The 20151-nt window shown below is 37.7% G+C and overlaps 2 protein-coding genes across 5 annotated transcripts in view; one reads left to right on the forward strand and one right to left on the reverse strand.

The window, feature by feature from the left end:
• Positions 1–707: 707 nt before the first annotated feature.
• On the forward strand, positions 708–7292 carry SNRPF (small nuclear ribonucleoprotein polypeptide F). Its single transcript, XM_017672738.3, has 4 exons — positions 708–866; positions 2985–3110; positions 6514–6578; positions 7154–7292. Exons 1-4 carry the CDS (start codon positions 864–866, stop codon positions 7218–7220), a joined length of 261 nt encoding a protein of 86 aa, XP_017528227.1. The 5' UTR covers positions 708–863; the 3' UTR covers positions 7221–7292.
• Positions 7293–7424: 132 nt separating this feature from the next.
• Positions 7425–20151, reverse strand: part of CCDC38 (coiled-coil domain containing 38) — a 38262-nt gene continuing 25535 nt past the window's right edge. For all 4 annotated transcript variants that reach the window (XM_073213655.1, XM_073213656.1, XM_073213654.1 and 1 more), the window contains 6 exons: positions 18235–18301; positions 16538–16689; positions 15150–15285; positions 11932–12137; positions 9820–9913; positions 7425–8420 (listed from right to left, as the gene is read on the reverse strand). In XM_073213655.1, coding sequence (XP_073069756.1) covers positions 8307–8420; positions 9820–9913; positions 11932–12137; positions 15150–15285; positions 16538–16689; positions 18235–18301 — 769 coding nt within the window. In that variant the 3' untranslated portion in view covers positions 7425–8306. The remainder of the gene's footprint in view (positions 8421–9819; positions 9914–11931; positions 12138–15149; positions 15286–16537; positions 16690–18234; positions 18302–20151) is intronic.

Here is a 20151-nt window from a genome sequence, read left to right on the forward strand (position 1 = left end):
ATTCATGATAATCAACCAGTATTCCTTTCTTGAGTCGATTTCATTCTAATTAAAAGCAAAGTAACACGAGGTTTTAATCAATCTTATACAGTCTCTATTAGATAAATGTACAATTTGTTGTTTTGCTCGTGTTTCAATAATAAAAATAGTTTGCGAAGCCTCAGTACTACCTGCAGAATGATCAAGTCTGGTGGCCTGTGTTTATAAACCATTCATCTAATCCGGTTGTTTTCATTGGGGGGCGATTGTGCCCCCTAGGGGACACTGAGCAATGTCTGGACATTTTTGGGTATCACAACTTGGGGTGAGGGGCTTGTGACTGGTATCTAAACAGGAATGCTGCTACAATGCACCTCCGACAGTACACAGCACAGCTTACACAAGAATTACCTGGCCCAAAACGTCAACAGTGCCAAAGCTGAAAACTTTGATCTAGTCCAGTCCTTTCATTGCAAAAGTGAAGAAACCGAGACTCTCTCTCAACCGAACCCTGGAGTGAAGTGAGCAGACGAGAAACCCGGGCCGGATTCACCGCTTTTACAGCCTCACGGGGGCCATTAGCCCACTCCGGCAGCCGGAAGTTTCCCACAGGCCCGCGGGGCATGGGGAAGGCTTGAACCGTTGGTTACCGCTGGTTGCCGGGATACACTGCCTAGCCATCTTCTCCAATCAGCATTCATCTTTTTGAGTCCAATCACAGAAGGCGGAGGAGCTGTGGTCGGAGGTGAAAGGTCGCGGTGAGTTCGGCGGCCATTTCTCTTGAAGCTCCGCGGTTTCGGTTGTGCTGTAGCTACTCCGGTCACGAGAAACAGACAGCAGCTGGGCAGGCGGCGAGCAGCTTGCAGCGTTTGCCTGTAGTCGCCATGGTAAGGAGGAAGAGAACGGCCGGAGTCGCCGGGGAGAACGGGAGGGCGGGTGACCGGCATAGCCGGACCCTGTTGCTGGTTCGCGCGTTTCCCATTCATCCGCGTGAGGCGCCGCGCACCCGGTCTCCAGCCCCTTTCCGCGACGGTGCTCTGAGGCGCGCACTCCCTTTCCGGGAGTGCTTCCTTCCCTCTCTTCTTCGTTTGAATCTGAGCCCGAAGTACCCTTGTTGGTTCTGGCCACAGGATCGGGGTAAATATAAAGCGGTTTTTCACAGTCTATTTATCACACTCCGTAATCAACCTCCATTGCATGATGTTGGGATTCCCAGCCCCTCAGGCTTTGAAGCGTGCATTTAGTCATTCAGTAAATATTTACTGAGCGCATGATACCTGCCAGATACTCATTCAGGTGCTAGGAACGTAACGTCAAAGTACTGATGGCGGACCGTTCTTTGGGTTAACTCAGTAGGGTGTGGGAGACAGACATTAGTGACAGAAATACGTAATTGCAAAGAGCGTTAAGTGCTAAGAAAGAAGCAAGTGCGATGCTGTGAGAGGGCGCTGTGGTACTTTACATGGCATCCCTGGGAGGAGGGATTTACCCGAAACCTAAATAAAATGAAATACATCCCCTTAAAGAGCAAGAAGAAGGGTGTACCAAGCACAAAGAAACAACTGTGCATAGGCCCTAAGGCCGGAAAGAAAGCTTGAACAGTTGGAGGAATTGACAGAAAGCCACAGCTGCTTGCAAGAGTAGTGGTTATGAGATAGGGTCGGAGAAGACCTATTAGGCCATATATTAGAAGGTCTGCATTCTACTCCAAGTGCAATTGGACGCCATCAAAGCATTTTAAATAGAGATACGACGTTAAAATAATACCTGTGTTGGAGAAAGGCAAGAATGAAAACTGGCGACCCATTACGTAATTACAGCAGTCTCCATGTCCTTTGAGATCACTCTGAATATGCTTATCTTAGAGGGGTTTAGTAGCCGAGTTTCTTGGTTCTTTTCTTTCTTTGGGCTGCTGTGTGAGCAAATGAGGGAAGGAGAAAAGTGAATTCACTGGGGATACTACTGTTTTTGTTGAGTAAGCAAACATTAAGTGATTATCCATATGTAGGAGGCACCACTAAGTCAATAAAACCCAGTCCTAGCTTCTCGAATTAAGGTGAAAGACTCAAGGTTGATCTGCTCCCTGCCTCTGCTGTAGCCTCATATTTGGGACTCTGATGAAACCAAATTGTCTCTTGTTGCTTCACTCTTCCCTCCTTTTAATAGGTAGCCTCTTTTGCCTAGAATATAACCTCTCATTCTTTAAAAGAGAAGCATTACTTATTTCAGCCAACCTTTCCTTTTCTCTTGACCCCTAATTGCTTTGACACCCTTGTATATAGCATAGCATGTCTTACTTAACTGCATGGCAATGTAATTGTCTGTCTGTATGTGTTCTGCCCCTTCCACTGTGAGCTGCTTGATTCTTGACAGGAACTGTCATCTGCAGTTTTTTTCCTGCCTTTACCTTTCTTTCTTTACATCCTGGAACACTGAGTGATGTATACTGGGTATTCAGTATTTCTTAAGTGAATAATGAATACAGTTGACCTTTGAACAATGTGGCACCTAGCTGCCACTCAGTTGAAAATCTATATGTAAATTTTGACTCCTCAGACTTAACTAATAGCCCGCTGTTGACCAGAAAACTTATCGAAAACATGAACAGTTAATACATATTTTGTATATTACATGTATTCTGTATTCTTCCAGTAGAGTAAGCTAGAAGAAAATGTTTTTCAAACTCACAAATCTTAAATTTTCCCATATATTTATTGAAAAATATCTGCATATAAGTGGGCCTACCCAGTTCAACCTATGTTGTTGAAGGGTAAACTGTACTTTACAACTTCTGATGGGTTATAGATGAGACTGTCTAACTGGGTATTTATATTTCTCTGATGCTCTTCAAATGAAAGTTGAAAACTATGTAGCAAAGTGAGAGGGAGTCTAGAGTTTGCTTCATTTAGATGCTATAAAATATTAGTGGTTTCGGTAGAGGAGATTAGGTAGTGGAAGCTAAGCTAAGGAAAAATAATTGAGTCCTTCTTTTGTTCTTTGTGCAGAGTTTGCCCCTCAATCCCAAACCCTTCCTCAATGGATTAACAGGAAAGCCAGTAATGGTGAAACTTAAGTGGGGAATGGAATACAAAGGTTACCTGGTATCTGTAGATGGTTATATGAACATGCAGGTAAGCCAAAGAGTATTTATTTTGCTTCACCTTATTCTTGAAAGATTTAGTGTGATTTATAAGAAACAGTTATTGACAAACATAAGGCAAAATTCGGAAATAAAGTCAAGGCCAGGCAGAATGTTATTAACTCTGCTAAATTATGTACCAGATACGGTGTTAAGCCAAAATTCAGCCACAGATTTGACTCCTAGTGGTTAAATATGAACTCAGACATTTGATTTACAGCGCCATTAGGGAAGCACACTAGTTTGCAGAAAAATGCAACAATGCAGCTGGGAAGTGCTCTTCCTGGCACTTAGCTCTGAAAATTTTTTAAGTGAAATCCTTAAGTGTTTAATGATGGTTAAAGGCACAACATCAAAGTAATTCCATTAAAGTATTTCTTGAGAGAGAAGACAGGCCAGCCAAAGGAAGTGATGAACTGATTTGCATATATGTTGAACTAAGCTTCTGGAAATGTTTCAGCCAGTTTTTTTTTTTTTTAATTTTTTTATTGTATAAAATTTTCAAGTGTACAGTTCAGTGGCATTAAGAACATTGACGTTATGGTGCATCCATCACTGTTACCACTTCCAGAACTTTTTCATCATCCCAAAGTGAAACTCTGTACCCATTAAACAAACTCCCCATTCCTCTGCCCTTGGTAAACACTACTCTTTCTGTCTTTATTCTAGGTACCTCATATAAGTGTAATCCTTCAAGGTTTGTCCATTGTAACATACATCAGAATTTCTCTCCTTTTTATGGCTGAAGTAATAGTCCATTATCTCACATTTTAATCCATTCTTCTGTTGATGGACACTTGAATTGCTTCTCGTACAAATATCTGTTAAGAGTCTCTGCATTCAGTTCTTCTGGGTGTATATGCAGAAGTGGAATTGCTGGATCATACAGTGATTCTTTAATTTTTTGAGGAACTGCCATACTGTTTTCCCTAGCAGCTGCACCATTTTACATTCTACCAGCAATTTACAGGGGTTCCAGTAACTTCACATCCTCACTAACACTTGTTATTTTCTGTTTTTGTTTTTGTTTTTGTTTTTAAATAATAGCCATCCTAATGAGCATGGTGTGGTGTCTCATTGTTTTGACTTTTATTTCCCAAATGATTAGTGACGTTGTGATCTTTTTGTGTGGTTGGTTATTGGTCATTTCTATTTTTGGAGAAATGTCTGTTCATGCCCATTTTACAATTGGGGTGTTTTTTGTTGCTTAATTGTAGTTTCCAGCGAGGTCTTTGAGGAAAGAATTTGAGGTTACATTTTCCTGAAGGACAGTTATTTCTGTGGCTGAGTAGTGGTAGATGGATGAATTTTAAAGATCATCTATGTAGGTGGTCAATCCAACCAACAGGCAGAAAACTAAGAGGGGCACCTGTAGGCCAAAAGCAGAGATTTTTCTTTTTCTTCTCAAGAAATAATTCACAAGCAGGTCACATAGGTACATGTGAAGAGTGTTTAATAATGCAAAGTATGCACTCAGGAAGGGAGTGCGAGCATGCTCAGGAGTGAGCAGCTGAGATTTTTCTTAATCTGAGAGTTTGCTACCTGAGCAGATGATGCTTAGGTTCCCAAAGTTCTTAGAATGATTTTGCTCTGGAAATTCACCAAAGAGGAATCATTTACCTAGGCCATAGAAAAATATGAGAAGTATACCCATTGTGCTAAAAATAAATGTTCCAGACTTGGTAGTGGTAGTGATTACACAGTTTTATGAATATAAAAACCACAGACTTGTACACTTTACAAGTGGATTTCATGCTGTGGGAATTATATCAATAAAATAGAGAAATAGAGAATACTCACCGAATGTTTGGTTTTAGAAGGTGTTATGTACCTTCCTGGTGACCTTCCTAGAGTCTCTGAGTAACCAACCACACTGATGATGCTTTTGAGTTTGTTCACTCAGCAAATACTTTTTGAGCACCCATTACGTACCTGGCTCTGAGTGTACACCAACGAACAGAACAAAGTCTCTACCCTTATGTTTTTATGTTTTAGTAGTGGGAGATAGTAATGTAATGTTATGTAATACCAGGCAGTGATAGATGCTTTAGAGAAAAAGCAGAAACAGAATAGATAGACAAGAGTGTGTAATAGGAAGCCAGGAAAAGCCTCTCTGAGAAAGCAAGTTTAAAGGTCAGAATTGAGTAAAGCAACAGAAATGAGTATCTGGGGAAAGAGCATCCCAGTTTGCAGGAATAGCAAGTGTACACAAAGACTTAGTGTCAGGAACATGTTTGGTGTGTTCAAGGCAGGGCTAGAAGGCCAGAGCAGAGTGAGGGAGGGAAGAGTATGATGGAAGGGTTGGAATGGTAGTCATAAGGGCCTTTTAAGCGATGGTAAGGACTTTAGATTTTAGTTAACACTTGATAGAAAGCCTTTGAAGCATTGTATAATTTAGAAACAAGTTAAATGTTGGTGAACATCTGCCAAAAACAGTCACTTAAAAAAGAAATTTAGTTGATAACACATTATTTCTGAGTGGTTACATACAAAACCAACTATCATAACAACCACATATATTTCAGACAAAACCATATCATCTAGGTGTAGGGGGTTACTTTTTGTTCTTTACAGAGAGAATAACATTCAGTAGCAGTGTTAATTCATTAACATGCTTTAAATGCCTTAACCTCACGTCCTCTCTTCCTTGCCTCTTGCCTAGGTAATGAAGGAAACTACTTCCCTCTCTCTCCTTTCTCTCGTTCATTTCTTTTGTGAGTCCTAGATAGCACTGATTGTGATTTTTTTTATATTACAAGTTTATTACCTTTATGTAGAAGAAAAGCTAAATACTTTGATGTAAAATCAAAAGTTTCCTGAAATAATTATAAAGGTCGTTCTTAATGGTTTAACATCCTCTTAGGAACTGATTTTTCCCTATTTCCTAGCATATAGTTAAAAAATTCATAGTTCTTTGGTTTGGTTGTTGACTAATTATTAGAGTATTTGGTATTTCAGCCATAGCTTTTGTACCCATTGGGCTTTTGTACCCATTGGGATCCTCAATATAACATTATTGCTCTGAGAAAAATTAATGCCTGGTTGTTTAAACTGAATTTTCAGGAACCTTTAATCACAAATTATTCACACTTTCTTAACCCATTGTTTTAATGTCTAATAGAAAGAAATGTTTCAAGATTGAGAGATTTAAAATATGTTCAAACAAACTTTTATTTTTTATTGGTTCTACATCCATCAGTGTTAACTTTACTAAATGTTCATATGAAATCAAAAGGTACTACAATAGTAACAGAAAGTTAATCTTCTAATTATTGTCGATAAATGTTGGCATAGAAAGGTCTCAGTTAATAAGTTCTCTCACCAATAATTAGGTATATTATACTGTTTTGCTCTTCTGTATGATTAAGACTAATATATTTTCTTTTTATTTAAAGCTTGCAAACACAGAAGAATATATAGATGGAGCATTGTCTGGACATCTGGGTGAAGTTTTAATAAGGTAACAAAACAGCAGTAATGTATGTAGGGGGTCATTTATTGGTGAGCATTAGAAATACCTGCTTAAACTAATTAATGACTCAATTTCAGAATTACTTCTTTTAAAATTTCTATCAATTTAACCTATTACTCTACAACTAGATTTCAAGAGTCCTTAAAACTGTCAAACTTGTCAGAATTTTTCTAGTGTTGATATTAAACTTTCTAGCTCTTACATACAACTTTTTTCAGGGATTTTAATCTCGGGTGCTTGGTTTTGAATTTTAGTTGCTTCTGGCTGGCTGCTGTTAGGAATTTTGGTTACTCTCATTTCTAGAACTACCTTCACACTTTCAAATTCTAGTTGTTACTCCTTTTGGAAGATCATAAAGATACCATTTTATAACAACCATGTAGTGAAATATAAGTGCCATGTGCTTTTTAATCAATGGTAAAAACTTTTTAAAAAGTGAAAGGAATGATATATCACAAATTTAGCATTCAGTATATTTGTAATGAAAGTATCTAGTAATAGTGATTCAGATCTTAATGTGATTCCATTTGGAACAAAAAAATGAACTATTTTTCTATTTACAGGTGTAATAATGTCCTTTATATCAGAGGTGTTGAAGAAGAAGAAGAAGATGGGGAAATGAGAGAATAGCATCTTTTGTGGGGAGTTGTTTTTTTTTTATATATATTTCTATACAATAAAGATGTGTTGTTTTCAACTTGACTTGTGAACTAGTCATATTCAGGTATTTACATACAGAGCTCAAACAACTGGGAAGACTGTTCACAGAACTTGTGCTTTAAAAGCCAACCAACTTCATTCAGGTTGGTTTTCTTTTGTATACTTACTATTTTTTTTCTATAAGGGAAATATACTATTTATGAAGGTGAGTTTTGGCCCTTTTCTTATAATTACATATCAACTGAGACCTTGTAAAAGCAACTATTTTTTTATTTTATTTTTTGAGCCATTTTTGACATGTATAAAGTTAAATATTTTCTTAGAATAAATATGTACTGTATTTACTTAGTAGTCAACTGATCACAGTTCTGTATCAGTGTAAGCTAAGTAATGTATAAATTATAGCAAAATCGAAACACCGGAAAATTAAAATAATTGTTAATTTAGAGCACAACAGATTATGAGCTGACATTTAAGCTGAAGGCATATGGTTTGTTCACTTAAGAGAATTAAGGTTTCTAAACAGAGTTCCTTAATGTGAATTAAAAACTAGCCTCACAGTTGTGTTCTGAGGACATAATGAAGTGTTTTTTTCATTTAGGTTCTAAACTCCTCAAAACCTTTTAGATATTTTAGTTATACATTGTTAAAATGTATACTCCATAGTGATAAAATATATAGTATGAACTTTTCCTGCACACTGGCTGAAAAAAAATACTATCATTTTTAAAGTCTCATGTTGTCAGGGAATGCCATTATTGCACTTTACTGGTCATTCATCATATAGGTGTATCAGTAACTTGGATGTGTATCTGCAACTGAGACCACTCTCAAAGTATAGATAAAATGTTTAGATATGTAATATTAGTTGGGAGATGATAATAAAAGTTTCAACAAAAGAAAATAATTCTCATTCCCAAAAACCTTTGGAAAAAGGGCCTGTCTTCCTCAAACTGGTTAGACCAGCATATGAAGCAGAATATTGCCACTACTGAAAATCAAAATCTACAAAATACACCTAAAACATTCTGATAGTAAATGTCTTACTGCTCCTATTCAAGTGAAAAAATATTCTTCCTCTAGTGAATTTGTTCTTGTATCCTTCACTGAAAGTTGTTCCTGTTTGTTATCAGATGGAGGTTTTGAGCGATAGGTCAGTCGTCTCCCCAGCTGGAAAAAAAGAAAAAAGTACTTAATATTCTTCAGCAGACCCATTTTCTACTGAAGTATAAGTAAAATAACTAGTATTGATTTTTTCAAGGAATAATATGGTTTAAAATAGTAAATACTGACAGTTACAAAGGGATTGATAACCTAATGGATGTCCAGCATGTTCAGCAAAGTTAACAAATGGAGCACCACAGTATGCAGAAGACAGCAGTTAGGTTTTATGGAGAAGTGGGAGGGTTTAAGTAAAATAATCAAATAGCCTATGTTTCAGCTATGGTCAGCCTAGTTTAAAGCCCACATTTCATTTCTCAGTAAGTGCCATAGCAAGTTTCTCCTCTGGTTAGAAGAGATTGCTTTCCTCTTCCTGAGCACCAGTTGACTGGTGCATTTGAAAATCCCATTAAACAAAAGTTTGAGGAAACCATGAACTGTCTTAAACACTAGCAATCCTGTCAGCTGTTGGAGATGTTCCTCCCAGGAGAGGTTTAGGGAAAATTCCTGGATTCAGAACTATTCAAGCTCTCCAGGACATATACTCAAGTATAATATACTAATTATTTTTCTCTTTTAATCTTCGTTTCCCCCTTAATTTTTTTTTTTTTTTTTTTTTTTGCAATGGATGAGAAAACTATTCTATTCAACAGGAGTTTTGATGGGACAGCTCCATTGTATCACAATGTGTGAAACAGGAGGCCCTCCACACCCGGTGGGGATTCATGGACCACGTGCACCCAGTCCCAAACACTGGACAGGTAATCTTGGAATATAAGGAATCTTGGCTTCTGGTCCTGATTGTGCTACTTAATCTGAAGTGACTGGGTAAATCCTTTATTTTAACTTCAAGTACTAATCTCATTATTTTTACAGTGTGATAATTAGAAGTCCCTTCAAATTATATGTAATTCTCTGAGTTCACTATCTCCATTGTTCAGTGAAAGAAGCAAGGTTCATAGCCACTCTTTGTAAGAAAAAGAATATCTATAAATACATAGAATATTTTCAGAAGGATACAGATGAAACTGTTAACAGTGTTGCCTCCAGGGAGGGAAACTGAGGAAGACTTTTCACTGCATATACTCTTGTGTCTTTTGAACTTTCAACCATATGCTTGTATTACCTATTCAAAAAACTTTTTTAAAAAATTATGTTTTTACGAATCTTGAGCTAAACAAAAAGAGGTGAGAGATTTACTTAAAGTGGGTCTGATAGAGAACTGCAGACCATGTAATTTGAATTATTTAAAAAGTAACAAGGAGCCACATGCCAAGTGAAGCTGAGAGCAAGAGAGATTATTTTACTCAGGTTCAACCTGGATAAATTGGATGAATGAAGTATTTTGTTTTTATACCACAGAAACACAGGTTGATGTAGCTGGACCTATTAATAACAAAATGCAAACCTTTATCTTTGGTTGTGCTACTGCTCTTTCTAGAGCAGCTTTTAGCCTTTCTTCGTGGTGTTTTTGTTTTTCTTTAATTTTCTCTTCACGCAACCTGTTAGGAAGGGAATACATTCTTCTAACTATAAGTCGCAGAAAGTAAAAAGGCCTATGTCTTTACTATTTGATAATGAACTTAGATATCTAACTTTTATAAGATCTTCAAGTTCAAATGAAAAAAATACTTTGTCTTTACCTATAACTGGCTTTTGAATAATCAGGTGACATCTCAACAACAAATCCTGTTTGTGTTGAAATGTTAAGAACCTGAATGTTACCATTTTGGAAGAAGTAAAATCTACCCAGACGCTGGTCTAAAACAAGCACCTCAGCAAAATTTTGTCATTCCACTTTATATTTCAGCATTTTATAGTTAATCTATACAGTGGTCACTTGAATTAATCTCCAGCTATTTCCCCCACTTTCCTGACATTTTTATTGAAGTATAACATGCAGAAAAGTACACAAATCACAAGTGTAAAGTTTAGTGAGTTACCACAAAAGTGTACTTTTAAGTTAATCTTTTTGAATGGTATCCTCAAATTAAAACCAAGAAAGGCTATTTGTCTTGTTCTCTTTTGGGCTGTTGTGAGGGTAAAATTAAATGAGAGACCTATGCAAACCATCTCAGTCTATGCCTGGTGTAAAATAGGCACTCGATAAATGCTAGCTGTTTTATGGACGAACATTATTTTACCTGTAAGTATATTATAACAACATTTTTGTGAAAATTACGTGCTATGTTAGGTGCCTCCAAACTATGGGAAAACCAACTGAAATTCTTGATAAAACTAATAATAAACAGATTCACATATTACTACTGAAAAGTTATAATTAGTCTTGGATGAGAATATATTTCATACTGTGAAAAAAGTGCAAATACTTTTAGTATAATCAGTCATAGGTCATCTGTTGGAAGGGGTTATCTTCCAGTTACAATTTTTAAAAATTTCCTTTATATTCAATAATTCCATCAAGATCTTAATATATTCTGGACTTCATTGTTGTATGGGTGAAATAGTATCCCTCATACACCAGTAATGTAGTAAGCAATAACAAAACTATCAATGGCTAGGCCAATATATGAGTACATCTATGTGCTAAGCATGATTTAGTGCTTTTACATAGATTTACCATACAACCCTGAGATAATACTGTTATTACCGTTTTACAGATAAAGACTGAGACCTAAGAGGTTACATGGCCTGCCTAAAGTCACAAAAGTTGTAAATGGCAGAGCCTGGAATGAACCATGCTTGTGGCCACAGTACTAGTTTGCTCCCCAAAGTGTTTTCATCTGTAAGCATTCTCTACATTTCATATTATACTAGGGATATTACATTTATGATAATCATTGCCTCACAGGAAGTATGTACATAAAATCCTTATTTAACTCTATATGGAAATCTGTAAATCAGTGCATTCCCCTGAAAGGCCCCAGGCTCGGCAAGGACTTGGGGATGTGGGGGACTTGAAGTGTTCCAGGGGTAATAACCCACATGAGATTGTCCTTGAGGAATAAATGAGTTAGTGTGTAAATGCCATCTAAGTAAGTGTTGGCAGTTACGCACCGAGGAAAACCTTCATTGCATGGCTCTGATTTTCAAACAACTCTTTCATAGATTGAGTGGCCTTGTAGTTCTCCAATCAAGGGCCTCTGGTTCTATGCCTTTGGCCCTTCACCACAAGGGTATTTCTTCTACGTGATAGTTCTTCAAAAATTTTCATATAAAGAGTGAATATTCACTGAAAATTTGCTTTTTCGGGCTAAAAGGACCCCTCATCCATCCCACACTAGGTCAGTTGGCCCTTGTGAACTCTTTCTGTTCACCTGGTTTCTCTACTTCACAGTGCTCGTGAGCTTTGCTAATGACACATTTATTTCAATATTTGATGAATGTGTCTCCCACACTAAATAAAAGTTCTGTGAGGAGGGCAGGGCTGGGTTTGGTTCGAATGTGTCTCTATATGATGATCCTTGCTATTTAATAGAGACTTGCTCAGTGTTTGTGGAATCCAAGCAAAGGCGACTTTTCATTAAGTCATTCACTACACTTAGAAGACATTGTGTACTTTTGCCGCCGTTCTTTCTGCTTTATCCTCTCAATCGCCTCCACATTTTCTTTGGGAATGGAGTCGAAGAGATCACTCAATTCCACCAGGCGAGACTCCACTTTTACCAGCTTTTGAACTGGGTCGAGACCACCAACCTCAGTATCTCCAATGCAGACTTTACATACTTGATTAATTTTTTTACTAAGAGAGTCTATCAGTTTTTCCTGAGATTGAGAAGAAAAGGAGAACAAGTAAAACGTCACTATTTGGTTGTTCATTCAATAAATGTAAAATTCCATTTTACTGTATCCTAGTGAAGAGGCTTTTATATGCTGCAAATGTTTCCTTTTTTTAAGAGAAAAACCAATATGACAACAGTGAGAAAAACAGTAATTATATTTATATCATAATTTATAGTCATCCTTATTGTAGTAATGGCCTTGGATTGTTTTCTTTAAAAATAATTTAAGTCTAGGTATAAAAAGTTATTATAAAACAATCTTTCTGCTTGAATGTTTTTGTGTATCTTGATTCCCTGAGCATTCAAGCAGAGGCAGTATATGGATTTTAAATCCTTTCTTGCAACTCCAGTGCATTTCCTTGCAACATAACATGTGAGCTCCCTCCTTTTACAATTACTACTCTAATTGCTAAAACTATAATCCTGAATGATAGCTATTTGTGTACATGCTTTACTTCCCCTTCTAGGCTATAAGCACCTGGAGGGCAGAAGCTATTTCTTAACGTTTATACTTTTGTCTGCAGCAGCACTTTGTACATAACTATGCACTTAATAAATGTTTGCTGAATAAATGAATTCTCTCTGAGAGAAAAAAAGTGGTTACAAGCATACAGATTCCCAGGCTGGCCTACAAAAGCCTTTTAAGGAGTTTAATTTTCACTCCTTCTGTTGGGAGGCCATTGCAGTATCCTAAACAAAGGTTTAGACCAAACTTTGCTGATCCCTGTACCTCGCCACTGGGCTGGTTTAACTTTGTAGAGACGCTCAAGCTTGTAGATAACCTGTTTCGGCACTGTAAGAAAATCCTTATCCTTTTTCTCCGCTGTGTACCCGGCATTCGCAGTTAAGAGGATCTTGGTAAACTGCTGGGCAAAGTAAATCGCTCTCCAGGTGGCATCCTGCCCAAGTGCCTGCCTCTCCTCGAGAAGATGAGAATCACCATAAAGCCAAGTACAAATAGCACTGAAGACAGATGTGGCTGCAGGAGCCATGGCCCTGGGAAACCCCTCCTGGCACCAGACTCTACACAGCTACTGACACTTAAATTACCAGTCAATCTGTTAGAACAGTTCACTTTCAGCGGCTTGTCTCTCCCACCTTCTAGAGTTTAAACACCTTTCTGATGGTCCTGTTTTCTGTAAAGCATCCTTTTTTTCTGTATTTCCTACTTATATTTTTTAAAATACTCCTATTAGAAAACTTGGAGAAGTACAAGATATTAAAAAAAGGAAAAATTAAAAAAGCAAAGGTCCCAATTTGCCATAAAGTTCCTTTTTTCTCTCCCTTTCTAAATAACATTGTATTTCCTATTTATATTAACACATTCCTTTTAGAAACTTGAGAAATACAGAAAAATATAAAAAGAAAAAAGAAAAAGTAACCCATCAAGGGGCTGAATTGTATGCTATATATTGAAAACACAATATTGCTGCAATGTGAGTCATATTTTAAAAATACATTGAACTCCAGAACACTGAACCTTTAATGTGAGAATGGGTGGTAGTTAATGGAATTTCTGAAGAAGACCTCTTCAACACTTAGTTTTAGAAGTAGGTGACCACTGGCCTTTCAGGATGCCTTTTTTTTTTAAGTGCCCCTGTCAAATAGAGGCAAAGACAAGGAGAGATACTTCCTTAACATAATAAAACAACAGCATAAGGAATGAGTGATGAGTGAAGTTAAAGAAAATACTCATGTATGAAAAAGAGATTGAGGGCCTGGCCCAACAGAGCCAAAGAGAAAATAAACCTTGAGGCCTTGGCTACTCCTGAGAGAAGCAGTGTCAGTCCAATCCCGGAGCTGCCACCAGATGGCAGGCCCAGCTCGGAGGAGGCACTGCCAAGAGGCTGCAAGGGATGGAGGCACGCCTGCTGCTTTGGGGGGTAACTGGGGCAGGACTGGGACTGTGGAAGACTAAATACCAGGACAAGCAGAACTTTGGATGCCTTCCAACAGTGAATGGGAAGTGGTTTGACCAGAGCAATGTGTGGGAGGAATAATCACATCAAAACTGGATAGGGGGGAAGGAGATGTCTGGTTGTCAACATTATTTCCAACTCAAGGTCCTGTAATTCTAATCCATTGTCACATTCTGCTGTGTGCTTTCTGTAAACTCTCCCAATTGAACAGTGGAATAGACTACATTCCATTTCATGTTAAGTGAAAATGAAATGTGTGAAGGAGCCAAAAACAGCTTTTGCTTTTGGTAACCCTGCCCACCTGTGGGTATGGGGAGGACAACCACCTTAGAATAGAGTTTCCCCAAATCTACCTCTGTTTGAAAAACAAGTTCATAACCATAATGTGATAACAGCCTCACATATGAGCTTTGAATTTTTATTTCATTTGAAATTTTTTAAAAGGAGACCAATGTTAGCTGGAGTTTGTCTTGGGTCTAGAATCATTCATTCAACAAACATTTATTGAGTACCTACTTTATAGGGACACTGAATGTACTTAACTAGGAAGGGTAATACAATCCATACCCTCGAGGGTTTGCATCCAGCCAGGAGAAACGAACATGTGAATAGGTAAGTAAACCAGTCAGTATGTCACAAGTGCTCTGAAAATGCATCTGCTTATGTAGGCCCAAAGAGGCTGAAACCTAGTACAGGTTCAGTGTCGATTCAGTACTTCCTCTGTTAATTGTTTGCTCCTCAGTTTACTGCCAAAATGATCACAGGCAGTGAACTACTTCATATGTATGCTCCAAGACTAAAAGGAATGTATTTATAGGGGGAAAAAATGTCAACATCATCCTTCGTGTATGAGCAGCAGTTTAAGAGAACTCCAATGCAATTTGAACGCTATCTACTCTGTAAATTGACTGTTACATACTGACAAGATAATTCCAAGCTGGTTTTCTGCCTCTATCATCAACCTGGGATTTGTGGTTTGCTTTTAACTCCCCTCATTCCAATGCTTAGTACATAGGGAATGCAAATCACTATTATCATGAGCCAAAATAAAATTACCTTAGGCAGAGAATGATTACCTGAGCTTCTGAATTGAATTCTCCGAAACTAAATAGCCTGGACCTTAATTCCAGTTCTGCTGCTTTTTCCTCTTCTCTCTCACAGTTAGCCTTAAGCATTTCCTTGTGCTTTAAAAGAAATTCTATGTTGCTATTTCTGTTGAAAAAAAAAAGAAAGAGACCCTTGTCTATAATTTTTGACTTAGTGAAATAAACTAAGTCAGGAACTTCAACACTCTTTCTAGACTGTGTCAACATCCTAGATCTAGCAAGCCAAATGCAAGTTTATTTTTAAGACATTACTGAAGTACATGCAACTTTATGTTAAAATGAGGAAAATAAATGCACAGATGCTGCTCTTAACTTCTACCAGGAAGCATTTTCTTCCTATGAATCCTGAGACCCCAAATAGCAGCCGAGCTGAGGTGTCAGGAACCCAAGTTGTGATCTGTTACATCAGTGTTCTCAAACTTGACTGATAATCGGAATATCTAGGGATGGGGAAAATAGAGATTCCTGACTCCCTTACCTAGAGATTCTGATACAGATCTAGAGAGAGATTCTGACATAGATCCCCTTTTCATGCCCGACCGTACCCATCCTATTCCCGCAAGTCATCTTGTCAGAGTTGGGGACACCATAAACTGTGAGGATTGAGAGAAAGGAGGCATGGATTAAAAGGATATATCAGTAGAAGCAGGTTCCTGTGCGATCATGATTTTTAGGTTCTTCTGAACAATTTGTTAGGAAGTTCAGTGTAGTCTGACCTACTGTTTAAAAGATTGCCACTTTCTGGCCCAGAAGACTGTTCCAAAAAAGGTTCTGCACATTTTTCAATGGGTCAATAATACAGATCTATTCCCTGAGACTTGAAGCTATTTTCCAAAATTATAATAATCTAAAATTCTAGAAAAGGAAGGAATTTTGTGAGTCATCAAATCCAGCCTCCTTTCCCTGACAGAAATGTTTTATAATAGACCCGATACATTATAAAAAGATTCAATATTTAAGTCACAAAAAAAACTTGCTGAGAGTCACAGCCAAGGAAAATGCATGTGTTAGTAATATACAAAGTATGATTTGTTAGCCAGATGGTAGAATGAAAACAGCATAGAACAAAAATTAAGGCAGTAGGTGACATTTCAATTCTTAATCTTTTAAACTAACTTTTATATTGTTAGGAAAGTATTTTGACAACTTAAAGGAAGTAGGGACAAAAACTAAAGCCAGTGTGTTCTGTGTAACTCTAACTTCTGCCTTTTACACCCCACAGTGTAAGCTATTACTAATAAAAATCCTGTCCTAAATCCAGAGAGCCCACATTGAAGGGCCACACATGAATGAGTTAGACTCCGTCTCTGGTTAGAAATCACTTAACAGAATAAATCTACTTGCTTTTAATGACTTACATTTTATCCTGTATAAGTTTCTCTCTTTTATTTACATCTTCAAGATTTTCATCTACATCTTGGGAATACTGTACCAAAGTAAGATTCTGCTCTTCCAGCTCTGTGAGGACTTGAAGTAACTCTTCTGGTTCTTTGAAATAAAGCTCTGGCTCCTAATCCATAATGAAGAATATAATTCACTTAAAAATATGCTGCCTATGCACATGTGGCTTACCTAGAAAACCACAGTGAGGCAAAGGAATACCGTTCTGCTTATGAGGGAGACATGGGTAGAGAATGACAAAGGAGCCCATTTCCATGTGAGAACTGGCCCTCAGAAAGAGGACACTTTGGGTTTTGGGGGCAGATGAAAGGTATTAAAGAAGGGAAAAAAGGACGAAGGTGCCAGAAAGGAGGAATGAAACAGAGGAGGAGGCAAAACGAGAGAAAAGAGAAAGGTGAGTCTAGTGCCTGGCTTATTATTTCACTTAGCATAATGTTTTCAAGGTTCATCCATGTTGTAAGCATGTACCAGAATTTATTCTTTCTATGGCTTAATAAGATTCTATCGTATATGTATGTCATATCTTGTTTATCCATATCTGTTGAAGGACACTTGGGTTGTTTCCACCCTTCAATTCTGTTGTAAATAATTCTGCAGCTGTCTGACATTAAATGGCAGAAAGGCATCAGAATAGGTTTATTCTAGAGAAAAAAGAAAAAGGAGGCTAAGTAAAGGTCATTTTCTTTCACATTATATTAATTTTTTTAAATTTCCCCAAATTTAAGGAATAAGTATGTATTTAAATTAATTTTTAAAATATTTTATGGGTACTTGCACACCCATGTTCATATTTACTATAGGCAAGGGGTGAAATCAATTTAAATGTATTATCAGTAGATGAATCAACAAAGAAAATGTGTATGTCCATACAATGGAATATTATTCAGCCTTTAAAAAAGGGAAATCCTGTCACATACTTCAACATGGAGGACATTAGGCTAAGTGAAATAAGCTAGTCACAGAAAGATGAATACTGCAAGATTCAACTTTTGTGAGGTATCTAAAGTATTCAGACTCTTAGAAACAGAATAGAATGGTGGGGAGCAGGAATAGTTTGTTCAGCGGGTATAGAGCTTCAGTTTTGCAAGATGAAAAAGTTCTAGAGATCTGTTGCACAACAATGTGCATTTAGTTAACACTACTGTACACTTAAAACTGGTTAAGATGGTATGTTTTTTAACCACAGTAAAAAAATATAAGATGACTTGGTTATGGTATATGTTATATATTGTAATGGATAGTGGTTTTTTTGGTCCTTTTGAGTTTCTGTGGTTATATTTAGGATGGAGGTAGCTCAAAGTCAGTCTTGTAGCCGTAAAGGGCGGTTTTGTCTGTTTATCTTCCAGTTCAGCTACCTAATATAAGCCCCAAGAAAATGATATGCAAAAAATGATAAGCAATCAGAAAGTGGCTATTTTTATAATAATGTTGTAGTTAATACCTAAGTTATGACCTTCTTAGAGACATTTATTTTTCATAAAATGTCTGATGACAAAGATGAATTATATGTACAACTGGGGAACAGTATCAAAGTCATATGTTCTTCTGGAAAGTTGTAGAATATTTGGAATAGGGAATTTTAATTTCAAAAGAAATGAGTATGTGTGCTTTTCACTGAGTACAATATTTAAATCAAGAAAGATCATATACTTACCAGATCATAGTCCATATCATCTAAAAATAATTCCAAACTGTCTTCTGAACTGATACTTTCAGATTGGCTGTAAAAGAAAAAGAAAATGCTTGATTTCTTAGCCATTTTCTGTCAAGAGATTTGCTTTCATTTCTAAACTTTGGAATCTAACTGTAACAGTCCTTTTCAATAGCCTGTTTAGCCCTTTAGGGAACTGCTGATTGCAGGAATCAATGATTCCACCAGTATGCAAAAGAAAATCAGCTTCAGTTTCAGACAAAGTTGATACATGTAAACTGAGGCCAGGAGGAAGAGCCATACCATATGGTATCAATTATTTGAAGTGCATCTCTAAAGTAAGGTAATTTTTTTTAAAAAAAGAAACACAACCTACATTGCTACATCTGTTTTGTCCTTATTTTAATGCAGTCTTCTTGAGAAACTAAACATGTGCTCTAGTGCTCAAATCAAAGCTTTGCCCTAAGTAATACAGTATTTGTCTTGTTAAGAGCAGATTTTATTTTTTAAAATACTGTCTGATTAGGCTGAAGAAATGTTGGTTGGAGGGGTAGGCGATGAGTTACAGCCTTAGAGAATAATTACATGGTTGCAAAGTAGCTCTGGAAAAATCCCTTAAGAAGGATAAATTGAAAATGACTAGAATATTAAAGAGGCAGGGTCTAGGGAGAGAGTAAGGTGGCTATTGGTGAACTAGGTAGTTAATACTTTCAGGTATAGGGTGGTGATGGGAAAAATGGGTAAGTGGGTTGGGAGAGGGAGAAGAATCTAGAGAGACATGGAAGGATGAGGTCACGGGAGCCAAGAAGGGAAAGAGCTGTGGAGGCCAAAGAGAAGCCTGGGAGACTGGGGGTAGCACCAAGAGGAAGGAAAAGAGTTTAAGGATGGAGTGAGGACAAGATTAATGTTTTCTTAGTTCATGTTGAGTTTGAGGGGACAGAACAGCAACTGGAGCTGCCCTTTAAGCAATTGGAAATAAGGTGTGGGAAACAGAAAGTGCCAAAGGTGTAAGTGAATGTTTGGGAAACATCCCCTGAGAAAGCATTTGATACTACTGTCCAGCCCACTCCTCTCTTGATTCAGTGGTACCATTTTCTGATCAATTCTCTGACCCCTCTGAAACTCCTTTTACCTTTTTTGGGTTCCTTTTCCACATTAATGTCTGTGGTTCCTCAGCCTTCTTCCCCTTCATTCTACCCCTTGTTTTGGGGTGATCTCATTGTCTCATGGATTCAACCTCTGCTAATATGCTAATGACTCCCTCATCTCTATCTCTTGAGTTCTAGACTTCAATCTCCAGCTTCCAACTGGACCTCAGAATCTTTCTGGCTGTCCCACAGGCTGCTAAAACTAATACTCCAAAAATCACACTCCTTTCTTCCTCTTCAGGCCTGCTGGCTTTGCTGTGTTCCCAGTATCACTGAATGACCACAACATACTCCTAATCGCCACACTAGAAATTTGGAAGTTATTGACCACTCTTTTCCTCATGTTTCTCCAAATCTTTATGCAAGCCTTTCAAAGCCTGGCAAGGCCATTGCCTGATGTGTCTCACAGTCTTTCTTTCTTTGTTCCCACTGCCGCTATCTGGTTAAGGCAGTTCATTATCTCTCACCTGAATGGTGACAATAGGCTCCTAACCGGCCCCTCCACCTTTAGATTTTCCCTACTCCATTCCATTAAAATAACAGCACATTCAATTTTCTACAATGAAATTCTGGTTGGGTCTTCGTCACACTCTTGCCTATAATGCTGAGTGGCTCCCCTGGGCCCTCAGGACAGAGCACAGACTCTTTAGGATGCGCCACTGCTTACCTGTGCACGGTACTATACTGACTTATGCCTCGAGCTTCACTCATTTTCGCCCTACATACCAGCCATTCTAAACAGGGCCAGGCTCTGCCACCTCTGTGCCAGAAG

The sequence above is a fragment of the Manis javanica genome, chromosome 10 (assembly GCF_040802235.1).
Source record: "Manis javanica isolate MJ-LG chromosome 10, MJ_LKY, whole genome shotgun sequence".
In the NCBI taxonomy this organism is placed as follows: domain Eukaryota; kingdom Metazoa; phylum Chordata; class Mammalia; order Pholidota; family Manidae; genus Manis; species Manis javanica.